The 23,100-nt window shown below is 38.6% G+C and overlaps 1 protein-coding gene across 1 annotated transcript in view; it reads right to left on the bottom strand.

Moving 5' to 3' along the window:
- Positions 1-23,100, bottom strand: part of COG5 (component of oligomeric golgi complex 5) — a 370,641-nt gene that overhangs the window by 22,344 nt on the left and 325,197 nt on the right. Inside the window, exons 17-19 of the mRNA XM_073009243.1 lie at positions 22,794-22,897; positions 11,705-11,942; positions 5,735-5,811 (exon numbers count right to left, since the gene is read on the bottom strand). Coding sequence (XP_072865344.1) covers positions 5,735-5,811; positions 11,705-11,942; positions 22,794-22,897 — 419 coding nt within the window. The remainder of the gene's footprint in view (positions 1-5,734; positions 5,812-11,704; positions 11,943-22,793; positions 22,898-23,100) is intronic.

Genomic DNA, 23,100 nt, shown 5'->3' on the forward strand with positions numbered 1-23,100 from the left:
TCTACTGAGTATGAAAAGATTCCAGCTGCCCGAGAAACTATAATGTAGACAGTAAAATGTAAATATATGCAAGAAGCTTGCCGGCTTACATAAATAGTCCACTAATATCACCATCAAGAAGGAAGTGCCCTGTGGCAGATGGCTGCATGATGGGGGAAGGGAGCACCTACTAAGGCCTGTGTGTGTATGTGTGAGGGTGTGTGCATGTGTGCACACGCTGGGTGGGGTCTGGACTTGAAACTCTCTGGCTGGCACTGTCATCCTCCATTATGAAGGGGCCCCTGAACTGAGCCCGTTGCCCTCCCCTGCAGCCACTGCCCCTAATTCGAACTGAGGCCCTCTGTGGCTATTGCAACCTACTGGTTTTTGGCTGTTCGGCTGCCAGTTTTTCTTGTCAACTCACACCTGCTCTTTATTGGGTAATGTTTTAGTACATTTTCTTTTATTACTTTTTAGCTCCATAGTTATTTTTAAGTAGGAAAAACAATGCAAGAGAGATTTAAAAATAGTATTTGACTTTTCTGACTACAAAAATAAGGCAGAAAATTTAAAAATATATAAAAACCCTAAAAGAAAAACCCCAAAGTGACAATCTTACTCAAAGATATTTTCATGTTTTTCCTTTTTGTCTTTTATTCTCCACTCAAATACTTTTATTCTTTTATTTTATATTTTGGGACAGGGTCTAACTCTGTCACTCAGGCTGGAGTGTAATGACCAATCACAGCTCACTGCAGCCTTGATCTCCCTGAGCTCAGATCCTCCCACCTTAGCCTACCATGTAGCTGGGACCACAGGTGTGCACCACCACACCTGGCTAATTTTTCTATCTTTTGTAAAGACAGAGTTTCACCATGTTGCTGAGGCTAGTAAATGTTATTATTTTAAAAATAGTAGAGGTCGGCCAGGTGCAGTGGCTCACGCCTGTAATCCCAGCACATTGGGAGACCGAGGCAGGCAGATCACCTGAGGTCAGGAGTTCGAGACCAGCCTGGTCAACATGGTGAAACCCCATCTCTACTAAAAATACAAAAATTAGCTGGGCGTGGTGGTGGGCGCCTGTAATCCCAGCTACTCGGGAGGCTGAGGCAGGAGAATCACTTGAATCCAGGAAGTAGAGGTTGTAGTGAGCCAAGATCACGCCATTGTACTCCAACCTGGGGGACAAGAGGGAGACACCGTCTCAAAAAAAATAAAAATAAAAAAAGTAGAGATCATACTATATACTGCTTAGTCGCCTGTTTTATTTAGTGATGCGCTAGGGAGTAGTTTTCATTTTACCAGATATTAACTAATAACATTACTGTTAATATCTGCATATATTTGATCCTATGAACTTAGCATATTTTATTCAGGCAATCTCCTACTGACTACCATTCAACTGGTTTTGGTTTGATTCAGAGTCTTTGGTGAGGAGACCCATGAACAAGTGCCAAGGTCTAATGTGTGCGTGGTCACTGGATGATGCCTATTCTTTGTCACAGCCCATAGCACAGATGGAAGAAGTGCACATATTAATAAGAGTAAGCTCTTCACTGCAACTGCTCAGGACTCATTTTGAAGAAGAGACAGATCTCTAACAAGATTTTGTAGGTAGGCAAAACAGAGGGCCTATAATTAGGTTATTAGAATAAAGATGGTTTTGTACTGATTTACTCCTCTCTAGGAAGGAATATGGTAGGACCCGCCACATGGGTAAGCTTTCTCAAGTCAATTCTCTTCACACGACAACTGCAAAGAAGCTGGTAGGGCAAGGGCTTTCCCAACAATGGTGCGGGGCAGAGGCCGCGGCACATGCTCACGTCTCTCTTCCTCTCAACTGATAGGACTGAAAACATTCTTTGTAGACCAGGGCTGGATTTGAACCCCTTAATATACTTTCATTTGATTTATTGATCCAGTTAATCCTACACTTTTTATAAAATACTTGTATCAGTTCCATCAAACAACTGAGAAAGTATTAGGATTAATTCAGTAGATTTCTGTAGATTCAATATAACTATAGAAATATATTGGTATATATAAAAATATCTGTTGGAATTTTCAATTAACTCAAGTTATGAAGGATATTCCATACACAAGAAACAATTATTCTTATGTGCCTGAGGCCTTGGGAGCTAAGGGGTCATCTGCAGGAGGAAGCTCAGAGATGCCAGAATCACAAGAGAAAAGGGCATAAATCTTCAGTTTGTGGAAAGGAAAAACCCTGGCTCCATGTCACTAGAGCAACTAAAGTTCAAGAGTTAAGGGCCCTGTGAGAAAGTTGAGAAATTGCTGGATGCAAGCCATAAGTGGGTCATTACACTAATTTAGTGAGTTAAAACAATCAAATGAAATAGAAATGTTAGAGGTTATCACATGAAGTAAGGGTAATTACTGTTTCATGAACCATATGTATGGGTATCCATGTATATGTATGTAGATTTGAGTGTGTTCACATGTTTGCATGCAAGTATATGCCAAATTACAATAGAAAGTATCTTTTACTGTGGGTCATGGTCAAAAATTTGAAACCTGTTACTCCATGAGAAGCTAGATATAAATAAAAGTAGAACTATTAACATTATACATTGATCAATCGATTCTTGATTCTATAAATAGGTACTAGAAGATGTTGCTCAAACTTTAAAGTTCCTTTAGAGATTCTTTTTCTCATGTGAGAATTGGAAAGGGTTGGCAGAAAATTCCCATCTTAAATGGTTTAAAATAGATGTCTTAAGTGAAACTTATCCTCAGACCTTTTACCTCCATACTGTGACACAACTTTAAGAGTACTTACATGAAGGCCATCCTGCCTCAGCAAACAGGACACTTAGCACTATTTTTTTTGGCAGGGGCGGTGGGTGGTACAGGATCTCACTCTGTCGCCCAGGCTGGAGTGCAGTGGCACAATCTCGGCTCACTGCAACCTCTGCCTCCTGGGTTAAAACGATTCTCCCACCTCAGCCTCCCGAGTAGCGGGACTACAGGCGTGTGCTGCCATGCCTGGCAAATTTTTATACGTTTTGGTAGAGATGGTGTTTCACCATGTTGGCCAGGCTGAATTAGCATTATTTTATACATGCACATGCAATAAACAACTAAACATGGGAATGGGGCTATAAAAAATAATAGCCTAGGCCAGGTATGGTGGCTTATACCTGTCACACTTAATCCCAGCAGTTTGGGGGGCTGAGGCGGGCAGATAGATTGAGCTCAGAAATTCAAGACCAGGCTGGGCAACTCCTAGTTTTGTAGAAACCCCGTTTCTACAAAAAATATAAAAATTAGCTCGGCATAGTGGTGCACACCTGTAGTCCCAGTTACTCAGGAGGCTGAGGTGGGATGATCACTTGGGCATGGAAGGTGGAGGTTGCAGTAAGCTGAGATGGAGATCGCACCACTGCACTCTAGCCTGGGTGACAGAATGGCAACCTGTCTCAAAAAAAAAAAAAAAAAAAAAAGCCAAATCTTCATACAGCAATGCCAAATCACAGCTTTTCTCATACCTTTTTCAATAACTAGATGGTTAATATCCTCCAGTATGTTAACTGACTCAGCCAGCCAGGGCAACATTTTATTACCCAGCTAGGATTGCTGTGTCACCATCTTACTCGGAGTAAATGACTGTACAGGGGTTTTAGTAAAGTTACTTTTATGGTACAGACAGATGACCAATAGATTGGCAACCTCAGTACCTCATCATCCTTCAACTCACCCATGCAGAACTCTATAGCTTCAACAAAATACTTAAACAGTTTTAAAAAGATCTGAGCTGATTCAAAGAAGGTATCTGAAAGCATTTGCGAACTCACTTTAAGTTTTCCTAAAACCCAACTCTGTACAGATGGGCAGTGATCTTTCATTTCAGAAAAAATAAAATCCTGACTCTTGTGTTGCCATTTAAAAAAAAAAAAAAAAAAAAAAAAAAAAGGCCTGTGCTAATTACAAACTGTTGAGGTAAAATATAAGGCTCCCCTCTCAATCAACAATATTGGATTCTTATATTTCTTATACTCCACCAGAAGTTTCTACTACCAAAGTTAGATGACATAAGAGAGCAAAGTGATCATTTAAAGGACATACTGTTTATTGATCCTCGAGTTTCCAGTACTGAGTTGGTTTTTAGAAAGCTGCATACCTGTACTCTCTTATCTTATCCTTATAGAGAAATCTTCAACCATTATGCTCTTGGATATTATGGACAGTTTATATAAAGGTCTCCCATCTGGTATGCTATGGTCACAAAATATTATGTTGATCCCCTCAGCTCTCAGGGTTGGCCACCTTTTTAAATGAAAATATCTTCTTCGGCCAGACACAGAGGCTCACGCCTGTAATCCCAGCACTTTAGGAGGCAGAGGCAGATGAATCACGAGGTCAGGAAAACGAGACCATCCTGATGGCCAACATGGTAAACTCCGTCTATACTAAAAATACAAAAATTAGCTGGGTGTGGCGGCGTGTTCCTGTAATCCCTGCTACTCAGGAGGCAGAGACAGGAGAATTGCTTGAACCTGGGAGGTGGAGGTTGCAGTGAGCCGAGATCGTGCCACTGCACTCCAGCCTGGTGACAGAGCAAGACTCCATCTCAAAAAACAAAACAAAAGAAAATATCTTCCTGTGTGTGTGCTATGATGTAAAAAACTTACAAAGTTCTGGTTTATTGAATAAACAGCCATATGAATAACATCTCCTTATCTTTTAAAAATCAGCTAGTAAAGACCCCAGTCATTATTCAATGTTATTAAATGTTTCTTAAAATCTGAGTTGAAAAAAATCTAAGTGTTCAGCACTGACAAGGACTTTTCTTTCTATTATACTGGTATTCTGTTAGATCGTGAATATGAATCAACTCTTGTGTATCTTTGTAAAGTGATTTCTCCACCTAATACGAAATTTTGTGCTCCACTGCATTAGGCTAAGTTACCTATTACATTTATAGTCATTCTCTGTACTTCATCATTGAACTAGAATCTTCTGTTTTTTTTGGGTTTTTTTTTGGTTTTTTTGGAGACAGAGTCTCGCTCTGTTGCCAGGCTGGCGTGATCTCGGCTCACTGCAACCTCCGACTCCCGGGTTCAAGCGATTCTCCTGCCTCAGTCTCCCCAGTAGCTGGAACTACAGTCGCGCACCACCACGTCCAGCTAATTTTTGTATTTTTAGTGGAGACAGAGTTTCACCATGTTGGCCAGGATGGTCTCGATCTCCTGACCTCTGGTGATCCGCCCGCCTCAGCCTCCCAAAGTGCTGGGATTACAGGCATGAGCCACTGTGCTCGGCCATGAACTTGATTCTTTTAATACTTCATTCAAAAGTTTTTATCATATCCATATACTGGAATGTAACTTATGACCTGCTAGAAGTAGACTGGGTTAAAAATGATAAATGAACAAATGAACATTTCAGAAAAAGATGTCTATATAATTATGAATTGCCTAGTATTACCCTTCTGTAAGAATGAGAAGCTAAAAATAAAAAAAAAAATCCTCTTTTCTTAAAAGCGTAATTTACCAGCTTAATCTTGTGAACTGTGACTAAGAAAATACACATACCCTCTAATTTATTAGTCATTGCATAAATTTCTATGTGAGTTTCCGATTTGAATACTTTCTAAGATGAAATCATGAAACTGCCATTGTTGTAGATCAAAAATGGTTGAATACTGGCAATTTTATGATGTTCGACCCGCACAGAAAGAAAGGATTTATTTGCCTGGAGGATATGAATGTATGAACAAAGAATTCGGTCTTACCTGAATGATCTCAGCATTCGATAGGACTTTCCTAAATCAGATACTCGTCTACAGAATGGACCCACAGCCAACTCCATCTGAAATATTAAAAGATACTCCATTGTTTTAATGTTGGAATCATTAGGGGAATATGGGACAGACCTGGATCACAGAAAGTTGTAGCTTGCAGTAAACCTAATTTTATCTGGACTGTAAGGCAAGTTGTGAAAGCCAACTAAATTTATTAAAAGGCAAGCACTTACATAATTTTTGCATTTATTTACTAAGAGGGCCCAAGATGGGACAATTCCTTCATGAAAATAAAAAAAAAAAACAAACCATTTTTGTTATATAAAAGGAAAAAGTTTAGATCATTTATCCATTGAAAAATAAGGAAAAGGAAAATTTTCAAGACTGCATGCCTATACTTCAGGCATTACAAGTCTTTTTACATCCAATATAAATGATGACAATTTTTATCAGTTAGTGTGGCTCAAGTAATTAAAAGGACTAACTCTGGAGCTTTTAGTAGCACATCTATATCAGCATTCCAAATGCTGATACTAGTTACTAGTTTGTGACCCTGGACAAGTTATTTAATCTCTTTAAGTCTCAGGTCTCTCATCTATAAAATGAAGATAATAGTATCTACTTAACAGAATAATGCAAATTAAAAGATAATTCCACAAAGCTTTATGTGCAGAGCATATAAAAAGTGCTGTTAATTGTCAGCAATTATTATCACTGTTTAAAAATTTTTCTCTTTTCAATTATTAATAAATTAATATGCTACCTAACTGGAGAATTTAGCAAATCTTGGTTTCACTTCTCTTTATTTTCCTCCTTTGACTGGAAATTCTGCTTGTCATTAATTAGGCTACCTGTTCTTTTCTACCAAGTGCATATGCAAACTTTTCACATATATGCTACTCAGGTGATAGACTGCTTCTCCACTCTTGCTATAAATAGCACTCTGGTAAAGAATGATTTAGAAAATGGTTGAGAATAGGCTGCTCCCTGGTAGTACAGCACCTTTCTTCAAGAAGCACATATGATGTAATAAGGCTTCTGTCCTGCTGGCCACCCTTACAAAAAATTGCTTAAATTCTCCTTGCCATGGGTACACTATAGAGACCCAATCGATCATTCATTTGAGAGACACTTTGACTGCCTTAGTGCTAGGTACAAGCTAGGTATGGGGATAAGATGATTAGATGATTAGACTGTCTTGCTATCACTAAATTCTCAAATTTAATAAAGAAGGAGATATTTATTTATTCAAACAATATGATTATTATCAACAAAATCAAAAGTATTTGTGTATATGTCCACATATACATATATAAACATGTATACATACACACATGATGATTGTTATTGAGCAAAATGATAAATGCTATGTCAAACTTATGACCTTAGTGTCAAGAGAGAGTTGGAGGCAGCTTCCTTGGGATGGTCTTGAGGATGAATAGTAACCAGGTTAATTTCTCTTGTAACATACTAAAGACATGGATTGCATACTGTATGTCCTAGAAGGAAACTTTACATGGTTGGGAAACTCTATAAAATGAAGAATCATAAATAAATATAAAAATAAAAATTTAAGGAAGAAAAAGGATTCTTGCCAACAATGCAAAACAGAACAGTTGTAAGCCAGTGTGCCCAACTCAAAAGATAGTAGGTGACAGGCTGTTCTTTGGAACCTGTTTCATTTCTTCACTGGGTAGGAATTTCTGGTTTCTTTCCATATGTGTCACTTACTTTACACTGAGCACAAAGGAAAAATGTGATTATCACTGTATCTTTGATATAATTCTGTTCAAATACCTAACTTTATATATATAATGGTTTCTTACATACTGAAATTATATATTTTTCATGAACTGTTTTTGTCAATTTCTCAACTACTCTAGTGGAATCACTGTCTTCAAAGACAACCTTTGCCTTAGCACTTGAGCAGGACCAAATGTTAAAACAAATAAATGGCTAGGAAAAAGTTACGATATGAGAAAATATGACCTTGAATTGCTGTAAAATGTATGATTATGTAAAAGATTTCTATGCCATAGGACAATTTCAAAATGTTAAATGTTTAAAATAAATTTTTTATCCATAAAGGACCTCTAGGATATTGTAAATCGTTTTCTTCTTCCAGAATTCCATTAAACAATAAAGGCTACGTTTTAAAGGGCAAGAGTGTTCAGTTAAGAGGAGGTGACTCTGCCATTAGCAGTGGATACAAAAGTGGCATGTGCAACTGCTTCTCTCCAGCCCCTGTTTGGAGAGAATGAGCAGTCAGCTGCAGGCACGGTGAACTAATTACATAGCTGTTCCTTCTCTACCACAGACATTTGGTTAACCACAGGGCTTCTTTGGATATTCCTAGGGCACTCCTGCCCTGACATTGCTCAGGAGAAGAAAAGGCAATAGGAATTAGAACAAAAATTAGAATTTTGATTGTCTTGTTTTCTTTTCTAAATTAATATTTTTAGGCACAAAGTGAAATAGATATAAATGTATACTTAAAGGGCACCAGAAGACCTATAAATAGAGACTGCTAGAAGTACCACTAAATAATTTAATACCAACTTCAACAGCCACTCTTTCCTTCAGGTAAGAAAATAAACTGAGGGGTGGAGGGGGAGTATGTGCTTCAGAGGACACTGTGGACAAGACCCCAAGAGATTCAGAATCAGCAGAACCCCAGTGTTATGGACAGGCTTAGTGATTTCAAAACTGCTGTGTGATCAGCGTGGGCACTGAGACCATGTGGGCACAGCAGGGAATTAATTACCTGTAGGAAACCACCTCATGCCCATGACCTGGATTCCTAAGGGGGTTGGATGTCAGGTACTTCCCTCACCATGATCCCTCCAGATGGCACCCTGCAACTACTTTCTCTTTCCTGCACTGGTGCCAGTGAGGAGAAGTTAGGATTCTTAAAGAAATCCTTAAAATACGTCATTATCTGTCTTTGCAATTGGACTTTATGGCAAATAACCAGTATTCCCAAACCTGGTCTACAGGTCCCTTCTTGAGCTTTCTCTTTTTGTTATTTACACTAGAATTGCAGGCACTTTTATCACAAGAACAGTTTTTAAACCCATGGAATATTTGTGTATTTTTTATTTCAGTGACCTCAATGGCTTTAGTTTTGAATATGAATTGATAGAACTTTCAATAATAAGGCAGTTGAAAAGCCCTCTAGTCCCCAGTTGATGCCTGTCATGAATATAAATGTTAGGGTAATGCTATTTAAATGTTTTGACTGACCGGAAAAACACTTCCAACCAAATGTGATACTGAAAGCTGAGGTACAACACATAATTGCAACTGTGGCAAGAAACCAAACCAAATGAAGTAAAACCTTGAAATTCAAGTTTTAATTTAAAAAGTGGGTGGGGAAGATCATGACATAACAGTAGAACAGTATTTGCCAGATACTGATCATAGATCTGATTAATTATGATAGTGCCTCCGCCTGTCTTTGCTGTACCCATGATCCACAGGACTGGAGCCATCCCCAAGGTGAGTGCCAGGATGTTTTGAAACTGGGACACACTGTACAGGGGTGACCAAAGGAATCTGCTTTTCAATACCACACTGCCTGCCGCAACCTAATGTCACTGCAGGGCTTAACACTGAGTAAATGCTGTGTGTTTTAATGCTTCTTCTATATTTAAAGAACAGAAAACAGAGGCTTTTGAGCATACGTTAGTAATAATGACTGATGGGTTTAATTTACCTTAAGGGAAGGGACCCAGAAAAGTTTGGCTTATTGAACAACATGTCTTAAGAAAAAACGATGCCAAATAACATTTTGAATAATGCAGTTTTTTGGAAGGTGGAAGCTCACCCCTGCCACTGGATGCTATGCATTTTGAGTAGCTGTTAGCTGCAGCAGCAAGGGTTAAAGGACAATACTTTCCATCTTTCAAGACCCATAAGGGAACATATTAAAATAAAAAAACAAAAACAAGCCTCTCTCCTACAGCACTCTCGTCTTGGCCATCTCCTGCTCGGCTGCCACTCTAATTGGACTTGAAGTGCTGCCTCCAGGAAAGTGACTCAAGAACCAGCTGGAGCAGAATGCAAATAAGCTGGTAGGGGAGAGAGTCCAGGGAAAGAAGATGAAACAAAAAGAAAAACAAAATTAAGGAGGAAAGGGAAAGAGGAGAACAGAGACCATCTGAGTATAGTTTACACTTTTTTTTTTTTAAAACAAATAAGAGGAGGTTCTAGTACGTCACCAGATTTTTAACAAGTAATCTGAAACCACAGTAAGGGACAAATAAGACACTATTGACAAATAATTTTCTTTAAGCTAAGTGTATCTGTAAAACAAAGTAAAATGTACGGGTGCCTAAGAATAAAGTTCATAAAATGTAAAAAGTTAAAAGAGCCATATTAACGGTAACATTTAATTTCTGTTTTTATGCTGTGGCTACTACAAGCATATTTTCCAAATGAAGGTTCATTTCTATGGTCTAATGGCCCCAGGAATGTTATCTGGAAATGAAAATGACTAACTGCTGCATCAGTTAATTTGCAATGAACCAGGCTCTTGAAAGTTTAGGTTTGTGTTACCTGTTCCTTTTTTGAAAGTGTATCAAGTCTGCGTGAGCACCTGACAACCACTGACCTGATACAAGCAGTCTGTCCAAGTCCTTTCCTCCATGCAGAAATAATGAAGCAAGACACACTCCCAGATACACACAAGAATAAATATTGACATTAACATTTATCTTTATAAGCAGGGAGGATCTGGCAAACTGCTATGAAGAATTCATTTCAGTAACTATTTAGACTAGTAAAGCTAATAGCTTTGAAAGGCTTAAAAATGATTTTACCCGGCTGGGCGTGGTGGCTCATATCTGTAATCCCAACACTTTGGGAGGCCGAAGCGGGTGGATCACGAGGTCAGGGGTTTGAGACCAGCTTGGCCAACATGGTTAAACCCTGTCGGTACTAAAAATACAAAAATTACCCAGGCGTGGTGGCGCATGCCTGTAGTTCCAGCTACTGAGGAGGCTGAGGCACAGTAATCACTCGAACCCAGGAGGCGGAGGTTGCAGTGAGCCGAGATCGTGCCACTGCACTCCAACCTGGGTGACAGAGCAAGACTCCGTCTCAAAAAAATAAATAAATAAAATAAAATAAAATAAAATATTTTACCCTTGGTATGCTATACAAAAATAACAATCATCTTTGTTTCTGAATCTTTTAATGAAAGCATATTTGGGGTTTTTCTTCATTGCCTCTGATACTACTGAAAGGCTTTAAAAAATCTATCTAAAGGACAAAGAAAATGCTTTCTATAAGAGCTGATAATATTTCGCTATTTTAATGTCATTCTATCTCTCACACACATCAGATAGCTTGAAATGATTTCAAGGCTAGCCACAGAGAAGAACTGTACTCTACCTGATAGAGAGAGAACAAATAATCAGACTCCATGTCTACCTGGCCTACTGTGCATTTAAATGAATGGGAAAACTGCCTTGAAACAGTGACAGGGCAACAAGCAGTCTGTTTTCACTGTTTGAAATATGATTTCATTGCCTACATTATTGGCCAGCAAGGTTTGACCTATTGTGACAGTATAATAGTGAGAAAATCCCATATTAAGTAAAAATGGGAAGTGCTGCTTTCCTGTGGAATGAGTTATTTCACCTTAACCTTGAAATACCAAAGAGAGGGATAATTATTTTGTTAAATACAAAGAAAAATATACCTGGTATAAAAGTAACTTTAAACTTCTCCTTTTTTTTTTTTTTTTTTAACCATTTATGCTTAAGTGGGCTTACTTTTCTTTGTGCTGCAACTCTTTAAAAACACTGATGAAAACATAGTCTTTCATTTAATAGGTATTAAATTTCATTTAATTCATTCATTAAATGAAATATTAATATTTCATTTAATAGATAATTAATTCATTTAACGGATAATAGGCCAAAACATTTTTTCTTTTGTAGTAATTCATCAATGTACCTGTGCAAAATCAGCAGCAAGTCGCATTTTCCCACCTTCACCAAGAGGTCTTATGAGACTGGCATGGCGGATAAAAAGTTCAATTGCTCTTTGGGCAATAGCCTCGGTGTTGTCAAAGACAAAATCCAAGCATTCAAAGTGTTTAAAGTAGTCACTCATAACTCTGGCAATGAAGCCTTGTAGCTCCTTCATGTACAGAGAACAAGGAACATCAGGTTTTCCTGAGCTGGATAATGACCTGTAAAAGAAAAAGCAGCCCTTTTCAACACGATGCCCTAAATTACACTCTTTGATTTTGTACCCCTCTCCCCACCAATGCTGCTATTTCAATCCTTTGTAATTTTTCCCCTTAATGGTATAAAAGACATTTTTTTTTTAATAAGTGTTAGCAGAAAACAATGTTTAAAAATTACATTTTAAAAAGTGATTTAGATGCCAGGAGGATTACTGAAGGAATTTTAGAATCCATTTACCTAAAGATTATTGAGAATGAAATAGACAACCATCTGTCTTGGATGAATCATACAAGTTCTACTCTCTGGCCTCTCAAGGTCCCTCCCAGTCTCTCAACTCTCCATCCACTCACATGTTTTGCCTGGCAAATGAATACATCAATAATGGATCCTGAAATAGCATTTTATACTTTGCAATGGCAGAAAATGCTGCTTTTCCTATACAAATTCTTGGCAAAGATCTCTCTGCTCTTGTGCTATTTAATCAGATCAGTCCAACAGAATTCTGACTGTGGAAATGGTTATGTAACAGTACACATGGTATGCAATTTTTCCTCCAGATGATGAGGTTTGGAAAGGCTTTAATTTGGATCAACAAATGATACCAGCTGATGCTCCATGAAATACTATTTATAATTTATAAATGTTTATAATTGCTCTTTAAAGAATATACTAAAGGAATATGAAATATTTATAGGAAAGAGATATGCCAAAACTAGCTAACACCTGATATTTTCTAATAAATGAGATCACTGGCTACATCATGCTGAATCTTTTTCAAAAAGCAAGTTAAGTGTTTCCATATTCTGAGAATAACGTAGAGATATTGGTGACAGTGTATAGAAGAACAACAGATATGACTAAAATGCTTAGAGCAAGAGAATGAGTTGAACTTAATTATCTTCAAATACAGCAGTGGTTGCTATAAATAGGATGCTAACCAGAGGTCCGTCACTTCCAGAAGCAGATATAGATAGAAAAAGCAGGCCTGTGTTCCAGCAGGAAGGGATTGCATATAGGTATAAGACTGTGCCAGCAACAGAAAGGCTGCCAAAGGGTGCATGGTGGAACATTTTTGTTTGCAGTATCATCATATGGTGGAGTGGCGCTTGGGTATACGGGAGCCTTAGTAAATGATGGCCATCTTCATGTGGAGTTTGGTTTTGCCAGATTCAGACAACTGCATAGCCTAGCTTTACTCTAGGTTTGTCACTCCACAAGGCCAGGCTGCAAAAACAAACAAATAAAAGAAGTCTCCCTCCCCGAAAATGGTGCCAATCTGTTTCATTTTTTAATATTTACTTTTGATGAATTACAACAATATATAATAAGGGGATATACAGTAATGTTATATGTATACAGTGTGGAATGACTGAATCAAGGTAATCAGCATACCCATCACCTTAAATACTTATCATTTATTCCTCCTAATTGCAACTTTGTACCCTTTGACCAACATCTCTCTATTCCCTCCACCCCCTAGCTGCTGCTAACTGCCATTCTACTCTGTTTCTATGCGTTCGATTGTTTTAGACAACAGATATGTGAGGTCATGTGGTATTTGTCTTTCTGTGTCTGGCTTACTTCACTTAGCATAATGTTCTCTAGGTTCATCTATGTTGTTGCAATTAACAGAATTCCTGTCTTTCTGAAGGCTGGATGGTATTCCATTGTGTATGTGTACCATATTTTCCTTATCCATTTGCCAGTCTAAATGTTGGTGGACATTTAGATTGATTCCATAACTTGGCTATTTTTGTAAGTAATGCTGCAACGAACATGGAAGTGCATATATCTTTTTGACATACTGATTTCAAGTTCTTAGGTTATGTACCCAGAAGTGGGACTGCTGGATCATGTGGTAGTTCTATTTTTAGGTTTTTGAGAAACATCCATACAGTTTTCCATAATGGCTGTCTAATTTACATTCCAACCACAGTATACAAGGTTCCCTTTTCTGTACATTGTCTTTCACACTCGGTATATTTCATCTTTTTGATAAGTCATTCTGACAGGTATGAGGTGAAATCTCATTGTGGTTTTAATTTGCATTCCCCTGATGATTAGTGATGTTGAATATTTTTTCACATGTCTGTTGGCCATTTGTATGTCCTCTTTTGAGAAATGTCTATTCAGGTCCTTTGCCTATGTTTAAATCAGGTTGTTTTCTTGTTATTGATTTGAGTTCCTTATATATTTTGGATGTTAATCCCCGTATCAGACGTATGGCTTGTAAATATTTTCCCCAATCCAGAGGTTGTCACTCCACTCTTGTTTTCTTTGCTGTTCAGAAGCTTTTTAGATAAATGTAATCACATTTATCTATTTTTGCTTTGTAGTCTGAGCTCTTGGGATGAAATCCAAAAAAGTTATTCCTCAGATTTTCCTGTTTTCTTTAATTTGTTTTAGTTTCAGGTGTTACATTTAAGTTTTAAATCTATTTTAATTTGATTTTCACATATGGTGTGAGATAAAGGTCCAATTTCATTCTCTGCATGTGGATATCCAGTTTTACTAATACATATTTATTGAAGGAACTGTCCTTATTCCACTGTGTGTTCCTGGCATCTCTGTCGAAAATCAATTGACTGTAAATGTGTGAGCTCATTTCTGGGCTCTCTGTTCTGTTTCATTGGTCAATGCCAGTGCACCATGCCATTTTAATCATCACGTAGCTCTGTAATATAGTTTAAAATTAGGTAGTGTGATACCTCTAGCTTTATTTTTGCTCAAGATTGCCTTGGCTATTCAGAGATTTTGGTAGTTCCATATGAATTTTAGGATTTTTTTTTCTATTTCTGTAAAAAATGACATTGGAATTTTGGTAGAGATTGCATTAAATCTGAAGGCTGGTTTGGGTAGTGTGGACCTTTTAATGATATTCTTTCAATTCATGAACACGGAATATCTTTCCATTTATTTGTGTCTTTGTTTCTTTCATTAATGTTTCATTAATGTTTTATAGTTTTCATTGTATAGATCTTTTACTTCCTTGTTTAAACAAAATGCATTTTGTTTCCATTTTCATTTGTCCCAAAATATTTTTGATTTCTCCTTTGATCCATTGGTTGTTCAGGAACATATTGGTTAAGTTTCACATATTTGCGAAATTTCCAAGATTTCTCCTATTAATGATGTCTAGTTTCATACCATTGTGATTAGAAAAGATACTTAATTTCAGCTCTCTTTAATTTGTTCAGACTTGGTTTGTGGCCAAATATATATAAATAGAATAATTAAACATATGCATAACTGAGAAGTGAATGGTAATCTTCATGCCATTAATCTTTTGTGTGAGTGCTCTGCCTTCCACAAAGGGGGTCATCTATCACTTCAATGATGTAGAGTTCTTCTTTCACTGCCTTCCCTTCCCTACTCAAAACTGAAATCAGATATGAGTCACTTTACATTGACTGCAGCAATTTTAATCAATGTTCTATGTCAATCAGACATTTACATTTTAAACTTTAATTTGGAAAGAAACACATCAGTCTTTTTAAATGAATTTCAAATACCAAGAAACCATGTTGATGATTACCCTTTACTTATTTATTTATTTAATTTATTTGAGACAGGATCTCACTTTGTCGCTCAGGCTGGATGGAATGCAGTGACTCGATCTCAGCTCACTGCAACCTCCGCCTCCAGGGTTCAAGCGATTCTCCTGGCACAGTCTCCTGAGTAGCTGGGATTACAGCTGCCTGCCACCACGCCGGGCTAATTTTTGTATTTTTAGTAGAGACAGGGTTTCACCATGTTGGCCAGGCTGGTCTCGAACTCCTGACTTCAAGTGATCTGCCTGCCTCCGCCTCTGAAAGTGCTGGGATTACAGTCGTGAGCCACCATGCCCAGCCCATAATTACTCTTTAAATAGCAGGGGAGTCTGTAACCCTACTACATATAAGTTGGACTTGAAGGTAAACTTTATTTATTGCTTTTACATAGGAATAGGTATGGAGGGCTTGAAGGGTCAGGTTTTCACTTTGTTTTTCTAATTGTTATCCCTGGGGGCTGGTCCTAAAATAAAGGCAATTCCTGCTTCTTGACTAATCCAACTCCACCGCATATTTCACATAAGCCATTTACATATGAAATGACATGACATTACAGAATTACTAATCACAAGATTCTACAAAGTAGGAAAATTATTGCCATGGGGGCAATAATTTAAATAAAAGCAGCAGTGCTCCATACACCTGTACTGCTATATATGGAGAATAATTTTCACTGGACTCTCAACTGACTGCTGTATACATGAATCTCAATTGACTGTTGTATACACCGAGCCGAAATGAAGTCACCAAAGCAACTGGGAAAAAAAAACAAGGACAATGTTAGGTACCTTAAAATAATGCTTCATACTCATGGTAACCTATCAGTTGAAGAAACAGTTTGGCTCACTAGTATTTAAGCAAATTAGTAAAAACATACCTATTCGGGAACTAACTTTCAGCTATTAATGTCTAATGTGTTATCTGTAGGCACTAGTTGCAGCTCACCAATTAAATTAAAAGTATGTGACCACTGTTATTATAGAATAAGCCTTCAAAAATCAGCTTGTTTTGGTTCCCTTCTGAGAGGCATTCATGATTGATCTAACTGGGACAGTTCAGATCACTTTTGAACAAAAACCATTTCCTCTTAAATATTGGTAATCAGAAGTTATATAGTCCTATGTCATAGTGAGTTCCAAATACAGTATTTTTTTGGTAGAATTCACTTTACTGTTCTGTGCTTCACATATTTTTAAAAATAGAGACTGGTCTTTCCTTTTCTGAGAAAGGGTCTCACATTGTCATTTAGGCTGGAGTGCAATAGCACGATCACAGCTCACTGCAGACTCAATTCCTTCAGGCTGAAACCATCCCCTTGCCTTAGCTCCCCAAATAGCTAGAACTACGGATGCACACCACCACATCCAGCTCATTTTTGTATTTTTTTGTAGAGACAGGGTTTCACTATGTTGCCTAGGCTGGTCCCCAACTCCTGAGCTCAAGCAGTCTGCCCACCTCAGCCTCCCAAAGTGCTGGAATTACAGGCATAAGCCACTGTGCCCAGCCCAGATTGATCTTTTGACATTTCCCGTATTTCCCATGTGGGAGAGGCCAATATGGCCGATTAGAAGCAGCTAGTGTACGTGGCTCTCATGGAGAGGAACAGAAGAGGTGAGTAAATACACCACCTTCAACTGAAACATCCAGAAACCTAGTCGGATAGGGACTAATCAAGGAAACAACCTGACCGACAGAGAACGAAGAAAAGCAAAACAGGACAACAGCCCACCTGGGAGCAATACAGAGTCAGGGGAAACCCCACTGCCCAGAGAAGTGCTTTCACCGGTGATAACTCCAAGCACTGGAAAATGAGAATCTACTAGGGACTGGAGTGGGCCCTAAGCATACTGCAGCAGCCCTATGGAAAAGTGGCCAGACTGTTACATGGGTACCTGTTCCCATATCTCTTCACCGGGCAGGCCTGGGCCCCTAGCCATCCCCAGCCAGAGCTATCAAGCCAGAGGCAACTCGGCAACTCCAAGCGCAGAGCCTCTAGCGGTAGCTGAGAGCCTCTTTGCCACTGTCCCTGCAGTGGAACTGCCCTTGTCACCCTTGGATTAATGAAAGAGCAAAGACCCTAAATACCTTATCCACACCTCCAACAAGCTGCAGTCAACCCAAGGAGAGGAAGTTAGTCTGTCTCCCACAGGTCTCCCTGCCCCTCACCCCACTGCTTGTCACCAAGGGAACCCCTGGCTTGGGCCCACAGCACAGACCCTCCCTGCTAGGCCCACAGCTTAGACCCTCCCCAACTCCGCTGATTGCTCTGAGTGATTGCTAACATGCATCTGTCTGGGGTGGAGCCCCCAGGAGACAAGCAAACGACCCTTGGCCACAACCACTAATATTGACCTCATAATTGGACATAAAACAATCCTCAACAAATGTAAAAGAACCACAATCATACCAAACACACTCTCAGACCACAGTACCATAAAAAGAGAAGACCGAGTATCGCTCAAAACCATGCAATTACATGGAAATTAAACAATTTGCTCCTGAATGACTTTTGGGTAAATACATGAAATTAAGGCAGAAGTCAAGAAGTTCTTTGGGCTGGGCGTGATGGCTCATGCCTGTAATCCCAGCACTTAGGGAGGCTGAGGCAGGTAGATCACTTGAGGTTAGGAGTTGGAGACCAGCCTGGCCAACATGGTGAAACCCTGTCTCTACTAAAAAAAATACAAAGATTAGCTGGGCGTAGGGGTGGTGTGGGCCTGTAATCCCAGCTACTCAGGAGGCTGAGGCAGGAGAATCGCTTGAACCCAGGAGGTGGAGGCAGCAGTCAGCCAAGATCACGCCACTGCACTCCAGCCTGGGTGACACAGCAAGACTCCACCTCAAAAAAAAAAAAAAGTTCTTTGAAAATAACAAGAACAATGATACAACATATCACAATCTCTGGGACACAGCTAAGGCAGTGTTAAGAGGGAAATTCATAGCACTAAATGCTGACATCAAAAAGCCAAAAAACCTCAAATTAACAACCTAACTTTACAACTTAAAGAATTAGAAAAGCATGAACAAATCAACCACAAAGTTAGCAGAAGATGAGACGTAATAGAAATCAGAGCTGAACTGAGGAAAACAGAGACATGAAAACCATTCAGAAGATCAATGAATCCAGGAGTGGGTTTTTTGTAAAAAAAATTAATAAAATAGGCCACTAGCTAGACTAATAAAGAAGAAAAGAGAGAAGATCAAATAAACACAACTAGAAACGAAGAAGAAAATGTTACTACTGACTCTACAGGAAAAAAAAAAAAAAAAAAGAAACTACTATGAACACCTCTATACACAAAAAGTTGAAAACCTAGAAGAGATGGATACATTCCTAGACGCATACACCCTCCCAAGACTGAGCTAGGAAGAAATTGATTCCCTGAACAGACTAGTAATGAGTTCCGAGATTGAATCAGTAATGAATTGCTGACTAACTAAAAAAAGTCTGAGGTCTGATGGATTCACAGTCGAATTTTACCATATGTACAAAGAAGAGCTGGTACCATTCCTACAGAAACTATTCCATAAAATTGAGGAAGAGGGACTCCTCCCCAACCCTCATTCTATGAGGCCAGCATCATCTTGATACCAAAACTTGGCAGAGACACAACAGAAAAAGAAAACTTCAGGCCAATCAAGTAGGCTGCATCCCCGGGACACAAGACTGGTTCAACATATGCAAATCAATAAATGTGATTCATCACAAAAACAGAGCTAAAGGCAGAAACCACGATTATCTCAAAAGACCCAGAAAAGGCTTCTGATAAAATTTAACATTTCCTCATGTTAAAAATTCTCAATAAATTAGGTATCAAAGGAAGTATCAAAGGAACATACCTCAAAATAGTAAGAGCCATCCATGACAAATCCACAGCCAACTGTGGGCCAAAACTGGACGCATTCCTTGAAAACTGGCATAAGATAAGGGTGCCCTCTCTCACCACTTCTATTCAACACAGTATTGGAGGTCCTAGCCACAGCAATTAGGCAAGAGGAAGAAATAAAGAACATCTAAATAGGAAGAGAAGAAGTTAAGCTATCTCTGTTTGCAGATGACATGATTCTATATCTAGAAAACCCCATAGTCTTGGCCCAAAAGCTCCTTCAGCTGATACACTTCAGCAAAGTTTCAGGATACAAAATCAATGTACGAAAATCACTAGCATTCCTATGCATCACCAACAGCCAAACTGAAAGCCAAATCAGAAAGGCAATCCCATTCATAACTGCCAAAAAAGGAATAAAACATCTAGGAATACATGTAACCAGGGAGGTGAAAGATCTCTACAGTAAGAACTACAAAACACTGCTCAAAGAAATCAGAGAAGACACAAACAAAGGGAAGAACATCCCATGCTCATGGATAGGAAGAATCAGTATCATTACAATGGCTATACTGCCCAAAGCAATCTTCAGATTCAGTGCTATTCCTATCAAACTACCAATGACATTCTTCACAGAACTAAAACCAAACTATTTTAAAATTCATATGGGACCAAAAAAGAGCCTGAATAGCCAAGGCAATCCTAAGCAAAAGGAACAAAGCTGGAGACATCACATTACCTGACTTCAAACTATACTACAAGGCTACCATAACCAAAACAGCATGGTAATGGTACAAAAACAGGCACAGACCAATGGAATAGAATAGAAAGCCCAGAAATAAGGTCGCACATCTGTGACCATCTGATCTTCAACAATGCTGACAAAAGCAAACAGTGGGGAAAAGTTTCCCTATTCAAGAAATGGTGCTGGCTAACTGGCTAGTCATACACGGAAGATTGAAACTGGACCCCTTCCTTACACCGTACACAAAAATCAGCTCAAGATGGATTAAAGACCTACATGTAAAACCCCAAACTAGAAAAACCCTGGAAGACAACGTAGGCAATACTATCCTGGACAAAGGAATAGGCAAAGATTTCATAACAAAGACTCCAGAAGCAATCGCAATAAAAGCCAAAATTGCTAAGTGGGATCTAATTAAACCTAAGAGCTTCTGTACAGCAAAAGAAATTATCAACAGAGTAAACAGATAACCTACAGAATGGAAGAAAATATTTGCAAACTATGCATCTGACAAAGGTCTAAGATCCAGAATCCACAAGGAACTTAAACAAATTCACAAAAGAAAACAACCCCATTAAAAAGTGTGCAAAAGACATGAACAGACACTTCTCAAAAGAAGACATACATGCAGCCAGCAATCACATGAAAAAATACTCAACACCACTGATCATTAGAGAAATGCAAATCAAGGCCGGGCACGGTGGCTCACGCCTGTAATCCCAGCACTTTGGGAGGCCGAGGCAGGTGGATCACGAGGTCAGGAGATCGAGATCATCCTGGCTAACAAGGTGAAACTCTGTCTCTACTAAAAACACAAAAATTAGCCGGGTGTGGTGGCGGGTGCCTGTAGTCCCAGCTACTGGGGAGGCTGAGGCAGGAGAATGGTGTGAACCTGGGAGGCAGAGCTTGTAGTGAGTCGAGATCCCACCACTGCACTCCAGCCTGGGTGACAGAGCGAGACTCCGTCTCAAAAAAAAAAAAAAAAATCAAAACCGCAATGAGATACCATTCACACCAGTCAGAATGGTTATCATTAAAAAGGCAAAAAAATAACAGATGCTGGCAAGGTTGCAGAGAAAAGGGAACACTTATACACTGTTGGTGGGAGTGTAAATTAGTTCAACCATTGTGGAAAGCAGTATGGTGATTCCACAAAGGGCTGAAAGCAGAACTACCATTTGACCCAGCAATCCCATTACTGGGTATATATCCAGAGGAATATAAATCATTCTACCATAAAAACACATGCATGCGAATGTTCATTGCAGCACTACTCACAATAGCAAAGACATGGAATCAACCTAAATGCCCATCAATGACATAACAGATAAAGAAAATGTGGAACATATACATCATAGAATACTATGCAGCCATAAAAATAACAAGATCATGTTTTTTGCGGGAACATGGGTGGAGCTAGAGGCTATTATTCTCAGCAACCTATTGCAGGAACAGAAAACCAAATACCACATGTTCTCACTTATAAGTGGGAGCTAAATAATGAGAACTTACGAATACAAAGAAGGAAACAACAGACACTGGGGTCTACTTGATGGAGGAGGGTGGGAGGGAGAGGAGCAGAAACAATAACGACAGGGTACTGGGCTTAACACCTGGGTGATGAAATAATATGTACAACAAATCCCCACGACATGCGTTTACCTATATAACAAACCTTCACATGTGCCCCCAAACCTAATATAAAAGTTAAAAAAAAAAAAAGAAACTTTGTAAATGAAATAATGAATAATTTGAAAAAGTAGAAGACAGTGAAATAATATTTTTCTATAAATAGTTAAACTAGTAGATGGAAATTTCATAAAACAGATATTCTTTAAAACAACAAGAATGTAAAGAGAAATAGGACTGTTCAAAAATAGTAACTATGGACTTGGGACTATAAAATATATATCTACATATTAATATTTGAGTGTTTAGCTGTAGTGTGATTAAGTTTTTTAAAAATCACAGCAAACATTTGCAAATAACTATCCTAAATGCTCCACAGTTTTCTAATACACTGAACCAAAACCATTTTACTCTATTTTAAAAGATTTCTGTAAACACTGGGTTAGGAACTATGATTATTATTCTCAGGATACCTATGACATGCATGAGCAAGACACATATGAAACAGGTTTGGAATAACACTGTAGTGTTTGTGGCTAGGTGTGATGTGATCAGATTAGATTGCCACATAACCTCCGAGGAAGAAAAATCAATCTTGGAAGAGGCTGAGTCAGAGCTTGCCCAGAGCCAAAGCAGGATTTGGATAAGCACAGTGGCAGAGGCAGGGCATTTTATACAAGGAATACCATGCCTATGCCAAGGGGTAACAAAGGGACTGAAGTAGAGGGTATTTGTGAGAAGTAAGGAAAAGGACAAGCTTGGAAAGGGAAGAGGGTACAAACTACCAAAAGTCCTGAAGTACCAGGCTGAGTCCCACAGACTCATTTTATGTTTCAATAAGACAGAAATGTATGTGCATGTAATGTGATACTATTCATAAAGAAAAAATTTTTAAAAAGAGAAGTGATGAAAATGAGAACAGAAAAATTTTAATCTGTGAATGGCGCTCACAATGGGTAATGAAGAGGGCTGAAAGCTAATGCCATCACAAAAGGAACAAGGGCCTGGATGGCAGGGCCGCAGCTTAGGGAGTAAGCATAGAGGTGGGAACACAAAACAAAGGCAGTAAAAGTTAGTAAAAATTTGGTTAAAAGTAATTACCCAGAAAAGTCTTCTTGATGCATGGTGATGATTATGGCCTCTATAGCATCTCCCACAGAAGTGAGTAAGGGTTGCACAGCATTTTCCATAAGAGTATGAATAGCCTGAAGAAAATAAAAAAGAAAAAGAAAAAGAAAAAGAAGAGGCAAAATTAAAGAAAACAATCCAAAGAAATTTGAGATGTGAGTAACACCGTGACTAACAGTTGTCATATTATATCAAATGCAGACTAAGTTAACAGAAGTCTGCTCCTCTCCCTAACCACTGTCAGTAATGATTTTTAAAGCTTAAAATATGTGGAACATGG

Source organism: Chlorocebus sabaeus, chromosome 21 (genome assembly GCF_047675955.1).
Source record: "Chlorocebus sabaeus isolate Y175 chromosome 21, mChlSab1.0.hap1, whole genome shotgun sequence".
Taxonomy (NCBI): domain Eukaryota; kingdom Metazoa; phylum Chordata; class Mammalia; order Primates; family Cercopithecidae; genus Chlorocebus; species Chlorocebus sabaeus.